At 54.4% G+C, this 22677-nt stretch overlaps 1 protein-coding gene across 1 annotated transcript in view; it reads left to right on the plus strand.

Moving 5' to 3' along the window:
* Positions 1-18647, plus strand: part of CHD5 (chromodomain helicase DNA binding protein 5) — a 63431-nt gene extending 44784 nt beyond the window's left edge. The window contains exons 23-40 of the mRNA XM_052653637.1: positions 507-738; positions 925-1035; positions 1312-1484; positions 1972-2146; positions 2566-2658; positions 2867-2955; positions 3276-3409; positions 3827-3971; positions 4332-4491; positions 6651-6730; positions 6966-7098; positions 12476-12565; positions 13179-13316; positions 13562-13670; positions 15472-15604; positions 16035-16230; positions 17796-17959; positions 18294-18647. Coding sequence (XP_052509597.1) covers positions 507-738; positions 925-1035; positions 1312-1484; positions 1972-2146; positions 2566-2658; positions 2867-2955; positions 3276-3409; positions 3827-3971; positions 4332-4491; positions 6651-6730; positions 6966-7098; positions 12476-12565; positions 13179-13316; positions 13562-13670; positions 15472-15604; positions 16035-16230; positions 17796-17959; positions 18294-18647 — 2709 coding nt within the window. The remainder of the gene's footprint in view (positions 1-506; positions 739-924; positions 1036-1311; positions 1485-1971; positions 2147-2565; positions 2659-2866; positions 2956-3275; positions 3410-3826; positions 3972-4331; positions 4492-6650; positions 6731-6965; positions 7099-12475; positions 12566-13178; positions 13317-13561; positions 13671-15471; positions 15605-16034; positions 16231-17795; positions 17960-18293) is intronic.
* The last annotated feature ends 4030 nt before the right edge of the window (positions 18648-22677 follow it).

The following is a 22677-nucleotide window of genomic DNA, read 5'->3' on the forward strand; positions in this document are numbered from 1 at the left end:
GTGAGTTGCATACACAGACCTTATTACACTGGGCCAAGTCATGTGGATGCCTGATGCACAGAGCCTCAAGCCTGTCCTCATGTCACACCTGTCCTTGCAGGGTAGCTGTACCTCTCCAACAGGTGGGCTCACAGCCCCACTAGTGGTCACTCTCAGGGAGGTGCAGCCCCCATCTTGGCATGAGTGCCATCAGCGCCCCGTGTGGCTTCACTACATTGAGTGCACTGGCCACATTGCCCCTCACACCTACCCCTGCACACCTGCGATCACACTGAGTTACCCCTGCACAGGCACCCAGGCCCGCACTAGACCACACACAGTCAGGTTGGGAGTGCAGGTGCCCTGGTGCACATCCATCTCCATGGGCAGTCACACAGCCCATTCCATGCAGAGGGTGCTCATGAGCTCATTCGCATGCCTCCCCCCCGACCCTGCCCCCTGGTGCCTGGCCCTGGGGCCCCAGTCCTCTGTTGAACCATGGGTGCTAAGCTACAGGTTGCCCCCAGGCCTTCAGCCGTGCCCACCGCATTGGGCAGAACAAGAAGGTGATGATCTACCGCTTCGTGACGCGGGCCTCGGTGGAGGAGCGCATCACGCAGGTGGCCAAGCGCAAGATGATGCTCACCCACCTGGTGGTGCGACCTGGCCTGGGCTCCAAGTCTGGTTCCATGACCAAGCAGGAGCTGGATGACATCCTCAAGTTTGGCACAGAGGAGCTCTTCAAGGATGACGTGGAGGGTGGGTGTCCTGGGTGCTTGGCATGGTGGGGGGTGGCCCTGCTTGAGACACTCCTCTCCCAGGGCACCCCCAGTGCCCAGTCCCTTCTTCTTCTGCTCCCCACTCCTGGCCAGGATGGGCAGGGCCAGGGTGGCATCTCTGGTACTACCCCCCAGCCCTGCAGCTCCCCATCCCCATGTCCTACAGGTATGATGTCTCAGGGCCAGAGACCCGCCACGCCCATCCCTGATGTCCAGTCCTCCAAAGGGGGAGCCTTGGCCGCCAGCGCCAAGAAAAAGCATGGCAGCACTCCTCCAGGTAGGGGCCCTCCCAGCCCAGCCCCTGTACCCTGGATGGCTGTTCCTGGAAGGAAGTGGGCCCCCAAACCCATTTTGTCAGGTTCCCTTGCCTGCTCCCCTTGGGTGCCTGTGGACCTTATATGGAGGGGCCGAGGGTCTGTGACAATACAGGTTCCTCTCTATGGTCACTTACTGTCCAGCTGCAGCCCCTGGCGGGAACTGGGAAGCACCATTGTTTGGAACCTGCTCTGGTGGGGGGGTGGGTCCCCTGACTCTGCATCCTGGCTGCCTCCAGGTGACAACAAGGACGTGGAGGATAGCAGTGTGATCCACTATGACGATGCGGCCATCTCCAAGCTGCTGGACCGGAACCAGGATGCCACGGACGACACGGAGCTCCAGAACATGAATGAATATCTGAGCTCCTTCAAGGTGGCACAGTATGTGGTGCGCGAGGAGGATGGCGTGGTAAGCCCCGCCCCTCCGCGGCCCCGCCCCTCGCGGCCCCGCCCTCACCGCTTTACGAGTGATCCATTTAAGAAACTCTGGCTCCCGGGTCTCTCCTGAGTGGCTCCTCTCCTTACCTCTCAACTTCCACGGCCCTACGTGCAGAGCGTGGGTGCTAATTATTCTAAGTGCCACTTTTCCTTTTGAAACTGGGGGCCTCCTGAGGGCAGGGGTGGCGCTTATTCAATTCTGTATCTCAGTGCCTGGCACAAGGCCAGGGCATGCTTGTGGCATGAATGAATGGATGAGTGAATTACTGAGACAGGAGCAGGAAGAGGAAGGCCTGCTGGGGCTGGGGTGATTAGGGAGGGCTACCTGGAGTAGGCAGGCTTTCCAGTTCCCCTTGAGCCGCTAGAGGGTGAGCCGTGGTAGAGGCAGTGAGGCCTCCGCGGGGGCGGAGATGCCTGCTGTCCCCGCCCTCACGGCATCCGCGGCCCCGCGCCCCCAGGAGGAGGTGGAACGGGAGATCATCAAGCAGGAGGAGAACGTGGACCCCGACTACTGGGAGAAGCTGCTGCGGCACCACTACGAGCAGCAGCAGGAGGACCTGGCCCGCAACCTGGGCAAGGGCAAGCGCATCCGCAAGCAGGTCAACTACAACGACGCCTCCCAGGAGGACCAGGGTGCGTGTCTGGTGGGCAGGGTCCTGCTGGCGGGGAGGACATCCTTGTGGCAGGAATTCCCGGGGCAGGAGAGTGGGAGCCGTGTGGAGTGGCTGAGCCAGGAGACGGTTGGAAGGCTTCTTGGAGAAGTGAGGCTGGTAGCTGGTGTGGGGTGTTGGGTTTTGGGGGGAACGAGATGGGTAGTGACTCAGTGACTTCACTGCTAGTGGTTTTAGTCAAGCCTCAGTTTCTCTATCTATTAAATAGGGCCATTGATGGTATAAGGCCTGAGAATGTAGTGTGAGGTTGTTAAGGGAGCTCATAGGAAGTGCACGGTGGCTGTTTTCATCACCACCGTTATTGGGCTGGGTTGTGAGGGGCTCCGGCGGGCTTCTGCTTGAACGGCCCACTCTGTGCCCCTCTTCCTGACCCCCCGACAGAGTGGCAGGACGAGCTCTCAGACAACCAGTCTGAATATTCCATTGGCTCTGAGGATGAGGACGAGGACTTTGAGGAAAGGCCGGAAGGGCAGAGTGAGTCAGGGCTGGTGACTCCGGGCTGGGGCCAGGCTGTGTGTCGGGGAGCTGATGATCAGGTTGGGGGTCCCGGGGGTATCGGGACCAGGATCTGTCCTTTGGAGTAGGCCCTGAAGGGTCATGCCGTCTGGGGCATTTTGGGGGATAGGGTGGGTCAGGACATCTCGGGCCCCGCTGAGGGCTTGTGGCGGGGCTGCTCCCCCAGGTGGACGGCGACAATCCAGGAGGCAGCTGAAGAGCGACAGGGACAAGCCTCTGCCCCCTCTTCTTGCCCGGGTCGGCGGCAACATTGAGGTGGGGCCCGCATGCACCCCCACTTTCCCACTTCTCTTTCCCGGAATTTACCTCATCTTTCAGAGCAAAGAGCTTACCCCTGCTGCCACCCCAGGATGTGGAGGAGGGACAGGAGGGCTGGGATTACACTGGGTCACATGCCAAGTGGAGGTGGGGGGCGGGGACAGACCCTTGGTCTGGGCTGTGCCCTTTGGGTCCTGCCCCAGGTGAAGGCCCCCCGCCCCCCGTCTCCCCGCCTGCTCCCCCATCTCCTCCCCTCCCTGTGTCTTTCTCTTCAACTCTGAATTCCTTGCTCCCCAACCCTGCTGCCCCCTGCCCAGGTGCTAGGCTTCAACGCCCGCCAGCGGAAGGCCTTTTTGAACGCCATCATGCGCTGGGGCATGCCCCCCCAGGATGCCTTCAACTCCCACTGGCTGGTGCGGGACCTTCGTGGGAAGAGCGAGAAGGAGTTTAGGTAAAGGGGCCGAGGTGGTGGCCCAGGGTGTGGCCGCCTGCCTGTAGCGGGCAGGCTCCTCTGGACGGGCCAGCACAGTGGGCGGTGTTACTGCCAGGCTGGGGCTGGCCAGAGAACTCACTGCTGTCTGATGTCTGGTAGCTGAAGTCCAGGCCTGGGCAGGGTTCCTGTGCAGAGAATGTGACTGGTCACCTCTGCCAGGGCAGCTGGTGTTAACAGAAGCACAGAGGATCTGGGTTCTCCAGGGGAAGGGCTGTCCCAGGAGGGTCCCCTGCCCAGGGCCCCCTCTGTTCTTCCCTGGGGCTTGACCCAGCAGGCCTGGTTGGGAGGCAGGTGATGGGTGATGATTCCAGCCAGGAGGTCCCCTGGGGTCCTGCCGGCCCCCCACTCCCTGAGCCCCAGTCCCCCCCACCCCAGAGCCTATGTGTCCCTCTTCATGCGGCACCTGTGTGAGCCGGGGGCTGACGGCGCGGAGACCTTTGCGGACGGCGTGCCCCGCGAGGGCCTCTCCAGGCAGCACGTGCTCACGCGCATCGGGGTCATGTCACTAGTTAGGAAGAAGGTGGGTGAGTAGCCTTTACTGGGCTTTTCCTGGTGGTCGCCCATGGCCTGGGTGTGCCCCAGGGTGGGTCAGTGGGCAGAGAGCAAGCGCCTGGCTGTCCAGGGTCTGAGTTAGCTTAGAGGGATGGACCCAGAATGCGTCTCTGGGTGGGGAAGTGGGCGGTGGTGGGGAGGGGACTGGAGGCCAGGATGACAGGTGGGGATGGGTGGGAGTAGGGCCTGGCATGGGGGTCTGCGGTCAGCCTTGGGTGGAGTCAGCAGCCACCCCAAGCCAGGGACACCCCCAGTCCTGCCAGGCACCCTAAGGCCCTCACATCTGAGCTGTGACCACCTCCCTCCTGCCTTGCTCCCACCTGCCCAGGTTCAGGAATTTGAGCACGTCAACGGGAAGTACAGCACCCCGGATCTGATCCCCGAGGGGCCTGAGGGCAAGAAGCCGGGTGAAGTCATCTCCTCGGATCCCAACACACCAGTGCCCGCCAGCCCTGCCCACCTCCTGCCTGGCCCTCTGGGCCTGCCAGGTCTGGACTCCAATGAGGAAGGGTGGGCACCCAGGTCATGGCAGGAGTGCCAGGAGACCCCACGTCCTCCTCACATCCCACCCCCACAAAGCTTCTAGCTGAAGAAGTATCACTTCCCTAAGAGATTTTCTTTTTAATGACAGCTTTGAGATGTGATTCATACACCACAATATTCAGTCTTTGCGTGTGTGCTAAGTCACTTCAGTCGTGTCTGTTTGCGACCCTATGAACTGTAGCCTGCCAGGCTCCTCTGTCCATGGGATTCTTTAGGCAAGAATACTGGAGTGGGTTGCCATTTCCTTCTCCAGGGGATCTTCCCAACCCAGGGATTGAACCTGCGTCTCTTGTGTCTCCTGCATGGGCAGGCAGGTTCTTTGCCACTAACGCCACCTGGGAAGCCAAAAGCCTTTAAAAGTGTATTAGCCAATTGTTTCTAGCATATCTATGGGATTGTGCAACCATTGCCTCTGATTCCAGGATGTTTTCATTAACCCCCAAAGAAACACATACTCATTAGTAGTGACACCCCATTCCTTCTCCTCACGTCCTTCCCTGGCAACCACTGATCTCTCTGTCTCTATGGGTTTGCCTGTTGTGGACATTTCATGTAAATGAAATGCACTGTGTGGCCTTTTGCGCCCAGCTTTCACTAGCATGCAGTGTATTCCAGATTCATCCAGGTTTTAGGGTGTCAGCACTTCATTCCTTTTTGTAGCTGAATAATATTTGATTCCATTGTTTGGATCCACCACATTTTGTATATCTATTCATCAGGTGATGGATTTGGGGTTGGTTCTACCTTTGGCTATTGTGAATAATGTGGTGAGTAACATTGCTTTGAACTTTTGTGTTCAATTGGAAATAGGTGTTTCCATTTCTCTTGGGTGTATAGGTAGGAATAGAATCGCTGGGTTACCAGCTGGGTCATTGCTGGTATAACATTTTGAGGAACTACCAAACTTTTTCACAGTGACTGCACCATTTTACATTCTACCAGCTGTGTATGAGGTTCCAATTTCTCCACCTCCCGGCCAGACTTACCTAACTTTTGGCTTATAGCCACCTTAGTGAGTGTGAAGGGGGAGTCTCATTGTGCTGTTTTACTTACTTATTTTTGGCTGTGCTGGGTCTTCATTGCTGCTTGGGCTCTTCTCTAGCTGCAGCGTGCAGGCTTCTCACTGCAGTGGCTTCTCTTGTTGTGGAGCACGGGTTCTCAGGCTTCAGTAATTGCATCACATGGACTCAGTAGTTGCAGCTCCTGGCTGCTAGAGCACAGGCTCAGTAGTTGTGGCACACAGGCTTAGCTGCTCTGAGGTACGTGGCATCTTCCCAGACCAGGGATCGAACTCACGTCTCCTGCATTGGCAGGCAGATTCTTTACCACTGAGCCACCGGGGAAGCCTGGTGGTTTTGATTTCCATCTCTGGTGGCTGAAGATGTTGAGAATCGTTTCATGTGCTTCTGAGCTTTTTGTGCATCTTCTTTGGAGAAACGTCATTTCACATCCTTTGTCTTTCCTTAATGGGTTTTTTGTCTCTGAGTGTCCTTTTGATGATCTGTGTGTTTATCTGGGTAAAGGCCTGGGGCATCCTGCCTGTCCTAGGTGACAGGCGAGGCCCCGAGAGGCTCAGCGCCTCTGAGGACATCCTGCTCCTGGGCACAGGTGCCCTCTGGAGGTGCCTAGTTTTCTTCCTGGCCCTGTGCTCGTGGGCAGGTCCCTTAGCCCATGAGCTCTGTTTTCTCATCTGTGATGTGAAGTTGGGTAGTGATTACCTCCCAGGGCTCCTCAGAGCACGTGGGTCACTGGCCTTTTGCAGTGACTCAGCATGGAAGAGGCAGGTGGCCAGCCAGCCAGCCTGAAAGCCAGGACCACAGCTGGGCTATGCTGGCTCTCAGTGGGGCCTCCACCCACCTCACCTACTGCTTCCAGACGAGAGGCCCCTGCAGCTTGTATTTCTGTCCTACTGGCCCCTGGCTTTGACCTCACTGGGCCCAGGGTCCCCCGCATTGCAGGCCTGTCCCGGGATCTTTGGCTCCCCTGGTTCACCTGTCCTTCTGCAGGTGCCTGGCCCAGGATCCTCTCTGACTCCCCATTTCCTGCCCTTCTCCCTCCTCCCACCCCAGCCCACCTGTCTCACCCTTCTCCCTTGTTCTTTCAGACAAAATGGAAGCCGCACTAGGCTACATGGATGAGAAGGAGGTGGGGGTGCAGAAGCCAAAGAAGCCCCCAGAAATCCAGGTAGAGAAGATGCCGGTGTCTGGGCCCCTGTGGGTGTGGGGTGGGGGCTGGGTCAGGTTTTGCCCTTGGCAGCTGTAAGCCAGGCCTCCCTCCTGGCTCCAAGTTTGAGCCCCTAGGACTGGAGCATAGTTGAGAGCAAGCACGGGGAACCAGAGAGTGGGTTCTAAGCCCAGGGCCCCTTCCCTGGCTCCTATTGAGGTCCAGGCCCTGTAGCTCCCGAGTCTCTCCTCCCTAGGCCCTGCCAACTGCCCTGGACAGAGTGGAGGGAGAGGACAAGCAGGAGAGCTCCGATGGCAAGGAGAGGGCCCGAGAGGAGCGACTGGAGGAGATGGAGAAGGCCCAGCTCTCCCCGGAGCAGCTGCCGAAAGGTGTGGGCTTCCGCCCTGATGGAGTGTCAGGCCTGTCTCTCCCTGGCTAGGTGGGGGCCATGCACTGCTGTGTCCTAGTGCCATAGGGCCCGGGATGAGGCGAGAGCCAGGGGCTCAGTTCTCTGCATGTGGGCTATAACTTTTCCTACTGTACACTTTGGAGGTTATTGGGCTACATCTTATTAGTGATTTTTTTTAAAAAACATAAATATTATTAATTTGGCTACACCAGGTCTTAGTTGCAGCTTGTGGGATCTTTAGTTGAAGCATGCGAGCTTTAAGTTGCGGTATGTAGGATCTGTTCTCTGACCAGGGATTGAGCCTAGGGCCCCTGCATTGGGAGCATGGAATCTTAGTCACTGGATCTCCAGGGAAATCCCTGTTAGTAAGTTCTGAATCAATTACATTGTGGTCTGAACACATGAGTTTGTATGATATTGTTGAAACCTTTTCTTGCTTCATGTGGTCAGATTTTGTAAATGCTCATGTGTACTTGAAAAGAATATCTATTCTTTTATTGCTGGATGTAAGGTTCTAAATATGTGCACTAGATTAGGGGTCCCCAAACTCCAGGATCTAATGCCTCATGATCTGAGATGGAACCTATATAATAATAATAGAAATAAAGTGAACAGTAAATGTAATGCTCTTGAATCATCCCCCGGGTTCGTGGAAAAACTTGTCTTGCATGAAACTGGTCCCTGGTGCCAAAAAGACTGGGGACCGCTGCATTAGATCATTGTATTGTTCAGATTTTTTATATCCTTACTCATTTTTGGTTTGCTTTGATCAGTCAAGTCTGAGAGGCTTATGTTAAAATCTCTGTGACTGTGGGTTAGTCTCTGTTCTCCTAAAGCCAGATTTTGTTTTAGTTTGGGATTGGGTTGTTAGGTGCATATTGGTTCAGGTTTTTTCCAATTTTCTGGTGAAATGTTTTATTTATTATGTAATAACCATCTTATTCCTCTTGATTCTTTTTGCTTTAAGGTTTATTTAGGCTTAAATGGATTGAGCTTACTTTTGGGCTTTCCTGGTGGCTTAGATGGTAAAGAATCTGTCTGCCATGCAGGAGACCCAGGTTTGATCCCTGGGTCGGGAAAGATCCCCTGGAGAAGGGAATGGCTACCCACTCCAGTGTTCTTGCCTGGAGAATCCCATGGACAGAGGAGCCTGGTGGGCTACTGTCTACAGGGTTGCAAAGAGTTGGACATGACTGAGCCACTAACGCTCTCGTTTTCTTTCACTGAGCATAGTGTTTTCAAGGCTCATTTGTGTTGTAGCAAGTATTGGAACTTCATTCCTTTTTGTTGAATATATTCTACCCTGTGGATACACCACGTTTTATTTTTCCATTCATCAGTTGATGGGTTTTGGGGTTATTGCTGCCTTTTGGCTATTATGACTAATGCTGCTGTGAACATCCATGTATAGGTATTTGTGTGGATAGGCTTCAGTTCTCCTGGGTGTATACCTAGGAGTGGAATTGTTGGATCGCTTGGTAATTCGCCTGTTTGGAGGACCTGCCAGATTGCTTGCTGCAGTGGCTGTACCACTCTACATTCCCACCCACAGTGCATAGGGTTCATTTCCCCATATCTTTGTCAACACTTGTTATTATCTCTCTTTTGGATTTTAGCCATCCTAGTGGGTGAAAAGTCATAGCTCAAGTGGTTTTGATTTGTATTTCCCTTGTGTGTAAAGATATTGAGTATCTTTTCAAATGTCATGGGCCATTTTTATATCTTTGTTGGAGAAATATCTTTTCAGATCCATTGTCCGTTTTTCAATTGGGTTATTTATCTTTTTGTTTTGAGTTATAAGGGTTCTTTATAATACATGTTCCATATCAGATATGTGATTTGCAGGTATTTTCTTACATTTCTTAACTTTTATTTGTATGATTGAGTTTTAGGTATACCTTTTGTAAATAATATATAGTGGGACTTGTTTTAAATCTAATCACAGAATCTCTGTGTTTTAGTCAGCAATTTACTCTCTTTAGATTTATTGTAATAGCTAGGTATCTGGATGAATTTCTGTTCTTATTTTGTGTTTTATATCACCCTTGCCTTTTCTTTTTTTTTTTTTTTCTCCTAGCATCTTTTGGATTGATCAGAATTTCTATTCCCCCCTTTCTTCTCAAATCCTTTGGAAAGTTTGCAGTCACTTCTATTTTGTCCTCTTAAATTTTTAATATGTTGCCTCCTGAATATTATAAGGACTGTAGGCAACTTTAGCTCTGACCCACTCCCTCTTATCTCCCATGTGCTATTACTTATTTCTAAACTATAATCCTTGTTTAGATCTTCCCACCCTCTTAACAGTTTCGTGTTTTCTAGTATGTTCATTGTTGCTTTGTTCAATGTCCTTCTTCCCAAAATATACCCTTCAATGGTGCTTTCAACAAATTTCTGTGGACGCAAATTTCTCTCATTGTATGTTATTTTTCCTTTATATCTTATTGTATTTTTCTTGAATAATAGTTAGCAAAATTCAAGGTGGGTTAGGAGTTTTCCCTCAGCACTTTGAAGATGTTATTTCTTTTGTATTCTGACTTCCGTTGTGCTGAGAAGGTTGCTCTCAGGGTAATTGCTGCTCCTTTGTAGGAAACTTGCCTTTCCTATCTTTCCTAACATGGTAAGACCATTTTTAAGACTTTCTCTTAGTCTTTGGTCTTGTACAGTTTCACTGCAATGAAATTTTTATTTCTCCTGCTTGTGATAAATCCTGGCTGTGATTCTTAAAGTTGAGTATTGTGTCTTCTATTGATTATGGGCAAATTCTCAGTCATTCCCTCCTTGAGTGTTATCTTTCCTCCCATTATGTTTATTTTCTTCTGGAATTCCTTTTACTCATTTATTCATTCATTATCCAACAAATATGTTTTAAACACCCACTGTGTGTTGGGAGCTGTCCCAGGCACTGGGGATACAGACAGTGAACCAAAGCCAAAGCCTTCGCATAGAATTTGTATCCTACTGGGGGACCCAGGTGATCAGCAGTAGACACAAGTAGCTCTTGTTTAACAACAGGCTCCAAATTCAACAAAGAAGAAAAGCAGGTACAAGATTTGTTTCTCTGCAAGGCTTTTTGAATCACCCTCAGATCTAGCTTCAGTTCTTACCTTCTTCATACAGCTGTTTTTAACCTATTTGTACTATTTTCTATGGTTGCGCAGTGAATTTTTACAAATTTAGCAGCATGAAATGACACCCATGTGTTAGCTCATGGTTGCATGGGTCAAAAGTCTGTGGCGGTGTGACTGGATTCTCCGCCAAGGGACTTGCAAGATCGAAGTCAAGGCATTGACTGCACTGAGTTCTCATCTGGAGGCTTGGGGGAAAAGCTACTTCCGGGTCATTCTTGTTGGCTAACTTCAGCTCCTTGGGGTTGGGGGACTGAAGCCTTTTTCCCATGCTGGCTTTCAGCGGGGGGCCATTCCCAGCATCTAGAAACTGCCTATGTTTCTTGCCATGGGGCTCATTCTGTCTTCAAGCCAACAGTGGTACACGAATCCCCACCATGCTTCAGATCTCTGATGTCCTTTTCTGTGACCATTCAGAGAAAACCCTGCTTTTAAGGGGCTGGTGTGATGAGGTCATGCCCACCTGGATAATCTCTGTCTTTTAAGATCACCTGTGCCTTGTCACATGACTTGCTCAGGAAAGTAGAATCCATCATGTTCACAGTTCTAAGGATTATGTACAAGGCTTGTACTCCAGGGCCAGGAAGTCTGGGAGGACACTTAAAAAATATGCAGTAAAACGTCTGACATACTAGCGATTGTGTATTTCCTTTCTAGAGTTTTTAATCTAGCTTTTTCTACTTCCTTTCTTTTTGACTTGTCTTTTCCTGTGTATTCTCTTCCTTCTCTGTCTGGCTGATGGATATTGTTTTCTTTTTTTTAAAAAAACAATTCTTATTTACTTATTTTATGGTTGCACTGGGTCTTTGTTGCTGCACATGGCGTTTCTTGTAGCAAGTGGGGGGTTCTCTTCATTGTGGTGTGTGGGTTTCCCATTGCACTGGCTTCCCTTGCTGCAGAGTACAGGCTCTAGGGCTCGAAGGTTCTAGTAGTTGTGGCTTGCGGGCTCTAGAACATGGGTTCAGTAGTTGTGGCCCATGGGCTTTAGTTGCTCTGCAGCGTGTGGATTCTTCCCAGACCAGGGATCAAACCTGTGTCTCCTGCATTGCCAGGTGGATTCTTATCCACTGTACCACCAGGGAAGTCTGGGTATTGTTTTCCGAGTTTCATTTGGGTACATCTTCATCAGGGATTGTTTTATCCTTGAGAACCCATGTCACTTGGGTAGCAGGAATGTCCCCCTTTCTGTTTCCAGAACTCTGGGGCCTCGTGGCCTGACTAGTGGCCTGGCTGGTGTGAGGCCAGTCTTATGGCACAATTCAGATTCCACAGCCTACACACCTGTGTGTTGGGTTTGGCTCCTCACTGGAGACTTTCTGACCCTGGACTCCACATGGGAGCCATTCTTTCACAACTTGGCCATGAGCTGGTGGATGACACTTTTCCTCCTTTGCAGAAGCATAGTGGTTGAAGAGTGTCAGTTTCTTGATTTAATTCCAGTTCTCTGCATGTTTGCGGCCTCGCCCTTCCTGTTCAGTGCTGAGACACAGCTGGAGTCCCGCAGGCCTCTTTCTGGTGTCCACTCACCCCCAACCCAGGACCCCCGTGCATGCTTCTTGAGCTTTTAGTTTCCCTTCATTTATAGAAAGTGAAAGTGTTAGTCGCTCAGTCGTGTCTGACTCTCTGCAACCCTATGGACTGTAGTCCGCCAGGCTCCTCTGTCCATGGAATTCTCTAGTAAGAATACTGGAGTGGGGTGCCTTTTCCTCCTCCAGGGGATCTTCCCAACCCAGGGATTGAACCTGGGTCTCCTGCATTGCAGGTAGATTCTTTACCTTCTGAGCCACCCAGGAAGTTCCGTCTTCATTTATGGCACCTGATAATTTCCATTAGTTGTGTGAGTGCACTTATGTGTTTTTCTTTTTTTTTTTGTAATGTGATAGGTTTTGCCTGACATTTCTGGGTGTCTGTAAGAGGTGCTTTGTGTTGATGAAGGCCTGATGTGTTGCCAGAGCTTTGAGTCCTCTGGTCGTCTCTACAGTAGAGAGGATCTGGGGACTGTGCCTTGAGAGAAGTTTAGGAGAGACTGCTGCTGAGATGGGTGGGTGGAATGAGGCCCTGTCCCCACCTGCCTCCCCAGTGGATCCTCCCAGATGCTGCCTGTTGGACTTCCGAGTAAGATGCTAGAGTGGATTCTGTGAGTGGCTACAATACTGTTGGGGAGCCACCAGGCCAGAGTCCCTGCTGCCCTCTGGACCCCTCCCCGCTCTCTGAACACCCTTTATCTTGCAGAAGAAGTGCTTCCTGAGAAGGAGAAGGTTCTGGACAAGCTGGAACTGAGCTTGATTCACAGCAGGGGCGACAGCAGCGACTTCAGGCCAGGTCGGGGGCTCTGGACTTTGCTCTGTCCCATGTCCCCTTGGTCTCTTGAAGGAGCCACGAGGAGCCTCCTGAGCCTCCCCTTGGCCCCAGGCCCTGATTAGAGCTGCTGCGTGCAAGGCCTGGACTTGCCGGCCCTCAGGGGACAGACCCTCTACCTCCTATCTCCTGACCCCTCCTGTGGCCCCGGCCACCACTAGGAGGAAGGAGAGCTGGTTACAGAGTTTGGCCTGGAGCTTTGGGGTTTGGCTGGCAGCCTGTGTCCTTCTAAGTGTTGGAATGTTCTGGAATAGTTACCCCCAGATCAGAACCCTGAGGCAGCATTGCCGTGTTTCAACATAAGCTACATTTTCACAGTCCCCCCCGCCGCTCCGCCCCATTTTCCCAGGTGGTCCTGACTTGGTGGTGGAGGGGCACCCAGGCCCAGAGCAGCCCTCCCTGCTCAGGACAGAGAGAGGGGCCTGCTGATTAAAACCCTTGGGGGCAGTGAGTCCCTTGAGGGTGGGGGAGGTGTGTTTCCCGCTTGCCTCGGGGTCTCCAGTGCTTGGTGGAGTAAGCCCTCCCCCGGGCACTGTCTTTGGGGTAGATGAATGAGTGTGGGTCTGTCCTCCCCCAGATGACACCAAAGCTGAGGAGAAGGAGCCTGTTGAGACCCAGCAAAATGGTGACAAAGAGGAAGATGAAGAGGGGAAGAAGGAGGACAAGATCGGGAAGTTCAAGTTTATGTTCAACATTGCAGATGGGGGATTCACAGGTATCGGGGGTGAGGCCATGGGCTTGAGAGCTACAGGCTTCCTGACCGTGGGTCCCAGGAGTCTGGGCGGATGGTTGTTTGATACTAATGTGTGAATGGTTGACAAAGTCCGTGGTATAACCTTTCCTAGTAGCACTGGAACACTGAAGTGCTCGGGGTGGGGGTGGTGAGGGAGAGGCTTACCCAGGCCCACCCCTATGTGGGACGGGGGCACCTCATCCTGCTTCCCTCGGGTGGCTTCCCAGAGCTGCACACACTGTGGCAGAATGAGGAGCGTGCCGCTGTGTCCTCGGGGAAAATCTACGACATCTGGCACCGGCGCCACGACTACTGGCTGCTGGCGGGCATCGTCACGTATCCTTGGCCACACCAGCGGGGCAGGGCTCCGGTGTGTCCCTCTGTGGGCTTCAGGGAGGGGTGTGGGGCTGGTGGGGGGAGGAGTCTGGGCTGGTGCTCCTGACCAGGTACCAAGGACCCCTTCCTGGTGGTGGTGATGATGACAGTGACTGTGATCATAAAGGTAGCTTGTTCCTTTATACTCAGTACTCACTCCATCTTCACAGCAGCCTTCCCAAAGGGTTGCTACTCTGATCCTCATTATATGGAGGAGGCAGTGGGTGTTCAGAGAGGCCAAGTGACTTGCTCAGGGACACACAGCCCTTCCATTTGACTCTACAATGAATGCTCCTAATTCCTACCTGATCCAGACCTTACCTCCGCTCAGTGATGACATCTGAAGGGTGCTTCACCATTTAGGAGGGCTTTTATTCATTTGTTCATTCTTCGATTCCATCTTTACTGATGATCTACCATGTGCCAAGCATGGAGTATGCAGCCATGAATGAAACAGCCCCAAATCTCTGTCTAGCCAGAGCTCATATCCAACTAGGGGTAGACAGTGAAAACTATAAATTAGCAAAGTGTGGGACACAGTGAACATGAAAAGGTGGGGATGAGGCAAAGGGAGCTTTGGGGGTGGGGGTTGTGATTAATGTGAGGTCAGAGAAGGTGATATTTGAGTGCAGACCTTCCAGAGACAAGGAGAGGGACACACAACTACCTGGGGAGAGCCCCCCAGCAAAGCTGGCGTTGATGACAGTCTCGAGTGAGACTAGGCATTATAATGAGAGGTGGAAAGTTGTAGGTCAGGAGTCAGCAGATCTTTCCTGGGAGGGACCCAGGAGTGGACATTTCGAACTTCACAGAGGACTCCTCCACTCTGCCAGGGTAGCAAAAGTAACCACAATACGTAAACCAACAAGCATGGCCATGTTCCAATAAAACTTTATTTACAAAACCAGGCTGTGGGCTGGATTTGGCCTGCAGGCCACAGTTTACTGAGGTTACATTGCTTGGAGCTGGAAATTTACTGGTGGTTCAGTGACTTAAGATTCTGTGCTCCCAGTTCAGGGGATGGGAGTTCAATCCCTGGTCAGGGAACCAGATCCCACATGCTGCAACCAAAACCCAGTGCAACTAAATAAATAAATAACACACACAGAGTTAAAAAACAAAAAAAGATGCTTGGAGCTAGCTTGCCTGGGTTCAGATCCTGACTCGGCCCCTCTCTAGCTGTGGGCCCTTGGCAAGAAAACTTCGCGGTGTTTCTTTGTTCCCTCTGGCTCCAGGGGAGGCCCCTTCCTTGCCTGCCCCTGGCTCCTTGGTGCTCCTTGGCTCACAGCTGCATCATTCATCTCTGCCTCTGTTGTCACAGGGCCTTCTTCCCTGGGTATCTCTTTGTCTGTGTCCAAGTTTCCTCCTCTTTTGTGGACCTCAGTCACTGGATTGGTGCCCACTCCAGCCCAGGATGACCCTTTCTTAATTTAATTAATTGATTTGATTAATTTGCAAATGCCCTGTTTCCAGCTAGGGTCACAGCACAGGTGCTGGGGGTTAGGACTCAGCTGTCTCCACCCTCTGGATTTGGGGGATGAAGAAGTTCATCTGGTGAAGCCTCAGACCCTGCCTGGGCCCCTGGGGGCCCCTGTTGGTGTCCGCTGATTGTCAGGTCACTGTCACCCACATGATCCTCTTGCAGCCAAGGTTAATGCCTGTCTGGAAAGCGCAGAGTCAAGATGCCAAACCCTGGGCTGGTTCCCCACCACTCCCTCCCTCCACCCCGTGGCCAGGTTTGCCCTTAACGGCCCCCACCTAGGCACGGCTATGCCCGCTGGCAGGACATCCAGAACGACCCGAGATACATGATCCTCAACGAGCCCTTCAAGTCTGAGATCCACAAGGGCAACTACCTGGAGATGAAGAACAAGTTCCTGGCCCGCAGGTTCAAGGTCAGTCCTTGGCAGGGGCCAGAGGTTGAAGGTTAGGGGGCCGCAAGAGGGTGGGTTATGAGAAGGCCTGGGGCAAAGAAACGAGCAAGCATTTCTTATACCCTGCCCGAATATCCGGGTGTGGGCCAGACCATCCATGAAAGGGAATCGTTGAGTCAGTCAACCAACAGGTGCTGGCTCCTTGTTCTGAAGCCAGACCCCGCTGGGCGAGCGTCCCTGCTCTGGGTAATGGGTGCAGAGGATCCAGCTTGAGGAGGGCTCTGAGGGGTGGCCAAGAGAATGGTCAGCAGCTGGGTGGAGAGGGGCTGTCCTCCTTCCTTCCTTTCTTTCAGAGCCCTGGCCGGTGGGAGTGGGTGCTGTTGGGGAGGCAGCCAGGCCAGCACTCAGTCCCTCCCCTCACCCTGACCCCCCCTCACCGCACCCCCACCAGCTGCTGGAGCAGGCGCTGGTCATTGAGGAACAGCTCCGGAGGGCCGCATACCTCAACATGACCCAGGACCCCAACCATCCCGCCATGGCCCTCAACGCCCGCCTGGCCGAGGTGGAGTGCCTTGCCGAGAGCCACCAGCACCTGTCCAAGGAGTCTCTCGCGGGAAACAAGCCTGCCAATGCTGTCCTGCACAAGGGTGAGTGAGCCCATCCCCTGGAGATGGGCCCACAGCTTGCATCTGCCCAGTGGCTCCTTGGCAGTAGGTGGGGGTGTGGGGCTTGGGACCTCAGCCCCGAGGGCACAGCCTCCAAGCCAGATGGGACAGACTGTCACCCAGCCTCTGCTCTTAACCTGCGGGAAAAGTGAGGCCCTTGCTTTTCTGGCTTTTTTCTGAAGGTCAGCACTGTGTAGGCCCTGGGTGGGGGGGTAGGTGATATAGCCGAATATTAAGTTGTACAGGCTTGTTTGTTGAGCCCAGACAATATGCTTTATTTCTATTTTTTAACTTCTTTTAGTGAAAGAGATAAGGACCCTTTAAAAATTTTTAGTTTTTATTGACATATAATTGATTTATTATGTTGTGTTACTTTCTGCTGTACAGCAAAGTGAATCAGTTATACATATAGATCCGACTCATTGGAAAAAATCCTGATGCTGGGAAAGATTGAGGGCAGGAGGTGAAGGGGGTGACAGAGGATGAGATGATTAGATGGCATCGCCAACTCAATGAACATGAGATTGAGCAAACTCTGGGAGATATTGAAGGACAGGGGAGCTTGAGCATGCTGTAGTCCATGAGGTCACAAAGAGTCAGACACAACTGAATGACTGAACAACTCTCAGATTCTTTTCCTTTATAGGTCATTACAGAGTATTGAGCAGAGTTCCCTGTGCTATATAGTAGGTCCTTATTGGTTATCTATTTTTTTTGAATATTTATTTGGCCGTGTCAGGTCTTAGTTGCTGCATGTGGGATCTTTGTTATGGACTCTGGTTGTGGTGTGTGGCCTCAGAGTTGTGGTGGGAAAGCTTAGTTGCTCTTTGGCATGTGGGGTCTTAGCTACCTGATCAAGGGTTGAACCCACATCCCTTGCCTTGCAAGGTGGATTCTTAACCACTGGACCACCAGGGAAATCCTTATTTTATATATAGTACTGATATATGTCAATCCCAGTCTCCCAATTTATGTTAGTATCTTTAAACACATTGTCCCTTTACTCTTTGTAATATTTTTAAGTGGTGAGGTTTCTTATCTCATTTTAAAGTTGGGGACATTGATGCTTAGGGAGGTGAAGTAATTGCCCAAGGTCTCCTGGGATTCAGACCTTTGACCCTCGTCGTCCTCAGCCTGAGAAAGTGCCCAGGCTGGTTAGGGGGAGAGTGAGCCAAGGGCCCTGGACTCTGTGGCCCTGGCTGTTTGGGAGAAGTTTCTCCAGGCGGCTCTGCTCCTGGGCTTGGCCAGGGCTGCAGACCTCCCTGGGCGCCAGGAGGCTGGCCGAGGGCCCGGAGGGAAGCCCAGTGTTGGGTCAGAGCTCCCGGCTCTCATCTCTGCAGCCCTCGGGGCCCCTGGAGAAGCTGTTTGGAAAACCAGACTCGTCCAGCGGGCAGGTCTCTAACGTGTTGGCTGGGAGGGCTGAGTTGGGGGCGCCCCCTAGCGTCCGCTGCGTGGCGTGCAAGTCACACGGTAACACAGCCTTGTTATTAAGCACCGGCCTGGGCGTCCGCGTCCCAGCTCCTTCCCCTCCCTGCCTCCCTCCCCAGTCCTGAACCAGCTGGAGGAGCTGCTGAGCGACATGAAGGCGGACGTGACGCGCCTCCCCTCCATGCTGTCCCGCATCCCCCCGGTGGCCGCCCGCCTCCAGATGTCGGAGCGCAGCATCCTGAGCCGCCTGACCAACCGAGCCGGCGACCCCACCATCCAGCAGGTCAGGCTCTGCGCGCGCCCTGGGCCCCAGCCCCCCACGCACGCACGTCCTGGGCGCCCTGGGGCGGGGCTCGGGCCGGTGCGGGACTTGGACCTTTAAACCTGAGTCCTTGCCTCCAGGGCGCTTTCGGCTCCTCCCAGATGTACAACAACAACTTTGGGCCCAACTTCCGGGGCCCTGGACCGGGAGGGATTGTCAACTACAACCAGATGCCCCTGGGGCCCTATGTGACCGGTAGGTGCCCGTCTGCTCCCTGGCGGCATGTGCAGGGGCGCCCGCGGGCCCCGCCCGCGTTTGCCGCCCCAGCGAGCCTAGCTTCCCTCTCTCTGCACAGATATCTAGCCGGCCCCGAGACCTCGCTCTGGTGCAGCGCTCCTTCCCAGCGGAGGTGAGGCCTCTCCAGGGGCTCCGCGGTCCCTCTCCCCTCCATGGCTGCACCAGTCAGTCTCCACTCCCTGCGCTTATCCGCAGCCCTGAGTCTGGGGTCCTCTGCTGCCTCTTGGGGCTTAAGGGGTCTTGCCCTTCCCCTCTGGGGACCATCTTGGGGCCGGTGTGTCTTTCCAGGCTTCCAGACACTCCCCTGGGAGGCTGGAAGGTGGGACATGGGCAGGTACACGTGGGGATGCTCCATTGTGTACACGGGTGTGTCTGTGTGCACATATGCAGGGTGCGTGCATGTCCGTGGTAGTGAGTCAGGGACCATTGCCTCCAGCCTGGAACCCTTTTCTGCCTGCACTTTCCTGCTGGCTGGTGGGTGCCCTGGGACATCACTCCCCATCCCCTGGCCACCCCACCTTGTGCCCAGGACCAGGAGGGTGGCTCAGGGTGTGTGTGAGTCAGTGTCACTGGCTGGGAGATGGTTTTATTCATGAGAAGCCACCAGTCCACTCTGGCCTCCTCCACCTGGTGGGCAGCCCCTGCTAAGCTGTCTGTCCTGGTAGAACCACTGCTTCAGGGTAGAGGCCCTGGGGTGGGGGTGGTTTCCAGACGGGCCCTCCCTGGGGTCCCCGCTTCCTATACTCCAGGTGTGGGAGGTTTGGGCTAGGAGCCCCTCTGGTTGTAGTTGGCTGTGACAGATGGCAGTGGTGGCTCCAGGGTGTTGGTGAACCCCCAATGGGGACGTGAGCACCCAGCTCTGTGACCCATGACCCACCTCTTGCAGCCACACCTGCCGGGCCCCCTGCCTGACCCCCACAGGAGAGAAAAGCTGCCGCCTTTCTAGAGCCAGGCCACCCGAGGACAGAAGGGGAAACTGAGTCATGCCATCACTGGGGACAAGACCCAGCCAGAAGTGCCACCTGCTCTTAATCCCAGTGTCCCCCACACCACCTTGGCTGGCTCTGCCAGGATGACTTCCTAGAAGAGATTTCATTTCTTTGTACATCTTTTTGCACTTTCCTATTGAAGACTTGAACAAATTTGTCATGATAAAAGTTGAGTGACGTGTGGAGGAGTCTGACCTGCAGCACTTAGGCCTCTCTCTGTGGACGGGCTCTGGACCCGAGGGAAGCTCCTGGGAGCCCAGCCGCCGCCTTGGACTTGGCCCGGTTGAGGAGGACGCGGTGCCCGCCCTGGATGCGCTCTGTGTGCCCCTCTCCCTCATCCTGTCTGCACCGTGTGACTGCCCGTACTCTGACCCTGGCCCAGCGGGGCCCCCCAGTGCCAGGTGGGTCAGAACTGGGGAGCCGCCTGGCCTGCAGGTAGAGACCTGGCTGGCATCCAGGCCAGGCCAGGCTGCATCCTGGAAGGCTGGAGACCACAGATAATGTGTTCTCTCCGTGGGGGAGAGGGCTCCGTCGGCACGTATCTGACCCTGGCCCAGCCTGTCTCACAGGCCCCCTGGACTCTGTCGTCACCCGTGGAGGGTCTGTGGCCCCTGCACTGTGTGGCAGGTCACGGCATGTGCTCTCCAGAGAGAAGAGACGGCAGGTGTCAGCCTGGGGGCTGCTGGGGCCTTGGTCTCAGGCAGCTGCAGGAAGGGGCTTACTCTCCCTCCCTGGGTGTGGATGCTGTCCCAGCAGTGCTGAGAGTGGCCCCGGAGCCCCTGGTCCTGCCCTGTGCCCTGGGAGGCCCTTCACACCCACTCCCCATGTTGTCTTCTGGTGACTGACATGGAGAAACCAGGCCAGCCGCCTGGAGCCTGGACTTATTCCTCCCCTGTCCCTGGAGAGGCCTTGATCCCAGCACTTGCCCCCTGGGGCAGGCCTGTGACAGCCCTCACTGTGTTCTTCAAAGGTCTGGGGAAAGCTTGGAGACAGGGGACTGGATCCACTGGCCTCTCCAGTCTTCCCAACTGGAGTGTCCCCAGCCTCCTGCCCTGTTTGCTGCCAGGAGTGGCCTGCTGGAATCCCGATCGCCTTCCACCCAGCTGGTGGCACCCTCTGACGGCTTCAGTTCAGAGGAGCAGAGGGATGGGCCAGGACCTGGGTCTGTCCGTGTCTGATGTTCCCTCTGGCCCAGCCTCAGCCTGGAAGGGATTTCTGAGCCTTGACCAGGGAGCCTTGACCTTCCTGGAGTGGAGCCCTGGTGCAGAATCCTGTCCAAGTGAGAGACAGGGTGGGCCTGGTGGGGGGGCACCATGGGAGGGCTCTGTTCAGCTCCCTGGCCAGGACTAGGGCCAGGATTTGGGGGTGTCTTGGGGACATGGCTAACCCTCCCAGAGCCCTCATCTATAAATAGCTCTCCCTGAACCCCTAGAGGACCGGACCCGAAGGCCCTGTTTATCTCCAGGCTGACTGACCCTGGCATTGTTGGTGGAGGAATGGGAGGTAGCCTAAAAGTGGTACACGGGTGTACGTGTGGCAGGACATGTGTGGCAGCAGGTGACCTCGCCCTCCAGGAAGGGTTGGGTCACTCCTGCCCACTGTGGTTTTTCCAGTGCCACGTGGGCCTGTATGTTCCTTGCAAAGGCTCTGGCTCAGGCCATGGGCTGGGTGACCGCCGCAAACCCCCCACCCAGGGCCCCGTGACTGTGTCCTCCCAGGCAGGTGGTCAATCCTGCGGCTGGGCTTGTGGGGAACATGGTGGACAGGTCCTGAGTGTCAGGGGGGACCTGGTGGAGGACAGGGGTTTGCGTCCCCACTGCCCAACTCCAAGAGCGGGTGGTCCTTTCTCCACCAGCCCTTGCTTCCCGCCCTCCCTCCGTCTCTTCCCTAGGCCTCTGCCCTTTTCCACTACCAGCTGGACCAGGCACCAGGGATCGGCCCAGCCACCTGCACTGCCTGGTCCAGGAAGGGGTCAGCTCTCCAAGACCAGCACCTGGGAGGCCTGGGAGGGCGACTGCAGTCGGCTGGGGAGTGGGTTTCTGGTTTTGGAGAGGAAAAAGGATCTAGAGAATGTTTTTTGTTGGTTTATCAGTTATCTCCCTCCCAGAGTTGTAGTGGATTGTGGGGAGCGGGGCATCCGTGCTCTTGGACATCTTCAGGCTGGTTTTGTTTTAGCTGTTGGCACAATGGGAGTTGTGCAAGTGGAAGCCCCAAAGTGCCAGCCCCATTTTTGTCCCCAGCCACTTTATTATTTAGACCAGTGCTGAGTAGGCTTTCTGTTGAACCATCTTTGGGCAGAGTCTCGGAGAGCATTGCCTCCTGGGCTCCCTGGTGACCACGGGAGTTTGGGTTGGACTGCGTCTGGGGATCCCCTCGCACACGCCCACCACGGAAACACAACCTGAGACTCCCCCTGTGCTCGGAGACCCTCCCTGCAAGCCGCCTTCAGAAGCTCCTTTGTTTTCTGCAAGTGATGACTGTGGGCCCATCCTGCTGGTATTCATGACTGGTGCAGGCACCTGCCCTCCTGCTGGTTAGGGGTCCCTTCCCAGGGTCCTCTGGGGGATCCCTTGCCCAGGTTGGGGGCTGACCGAGTCTCACCCCATGGACACCTGCAGCCTTTGCTCCCAGTTATTGGGTCCCAGGGATGTTGAGGGCCTGAGGGGGTCGTGTAGAGGGTGGGCTTGGGAACCTCCACAGTGGGGTGGCAGGAAGGAGCTTGGGTGGGAGGCGGGGGCTGAGGTTTTGGCCTGGCCACAACCCAGTGTCCCCACTTTGCACCTGCAGCTGTCCTCTGCTGATGACCTGTCTCTGTTGAGGAAGCCGCCCCCCCCACCCCGATTTTATATTTCTGGAAGTTTACAGGTTGTGGTGCATCAGCCCAAAGTCATTGGCTTGTGTTTTGGGATTTTTTTCTTAGTTTTCAGATTTTTTTTAAACAAAGTATTTTTTTAGGTGCGATAACCCAGAAAGGGCCCGTTGGGTGTGTGTGTGTCCTGAACCCCTGATACCGAGGTGGGAGTCCGAGCCTCCTATGCTCCTCTGGGCCTGAGCATGAGGGGGAGGGTCCCACCTGCACTGGCCCCCTCCTCAGGCATCAGTGCGTGGGGGGGATGAGGGAGCAGAACCCCACCCAGGCCGGCATCTGGCCCTGCTGAGAAGCGCCTGCCCCTTCCCCAGCACAAGCCCAGGCTGCTGAAGGGGCTGGGCGCTGGGGTGAGTCGGGACGGGGGAGTCCCAGCCAGGAGCTGGAGCTGGAGGCTGAGCCCCTGTGCGTGGTGACCTATTCGGTCCTCGGGAGGACGCGTGGGAGGCTTGACAAGGACTGTACCCGACACCGTCCCCTTCACTTTGTACTCTGTGTGTATGTCTTGGTTTTCCGTGTTTTAATAAATCCTCTGGGAAAGGATTGAATCAGAGTGTTCTCCTAGCTTCTCACTGATCTAGGATGGG

The sequence above is a fragment of the Budorcas taxicolor genome, chromosome 16 (assembly GCF_023091745.1).
Source record: "Budorcas taxicolor isolate Tak-1 chromosome 16, Takin1.1, whole genome shotgun sequence".
NCBI lineage: Eukaryota > Metazoa > Chordata > Mammalia > Artiodactyla > Bovidae > Budorcas > Budorcas taxicolor.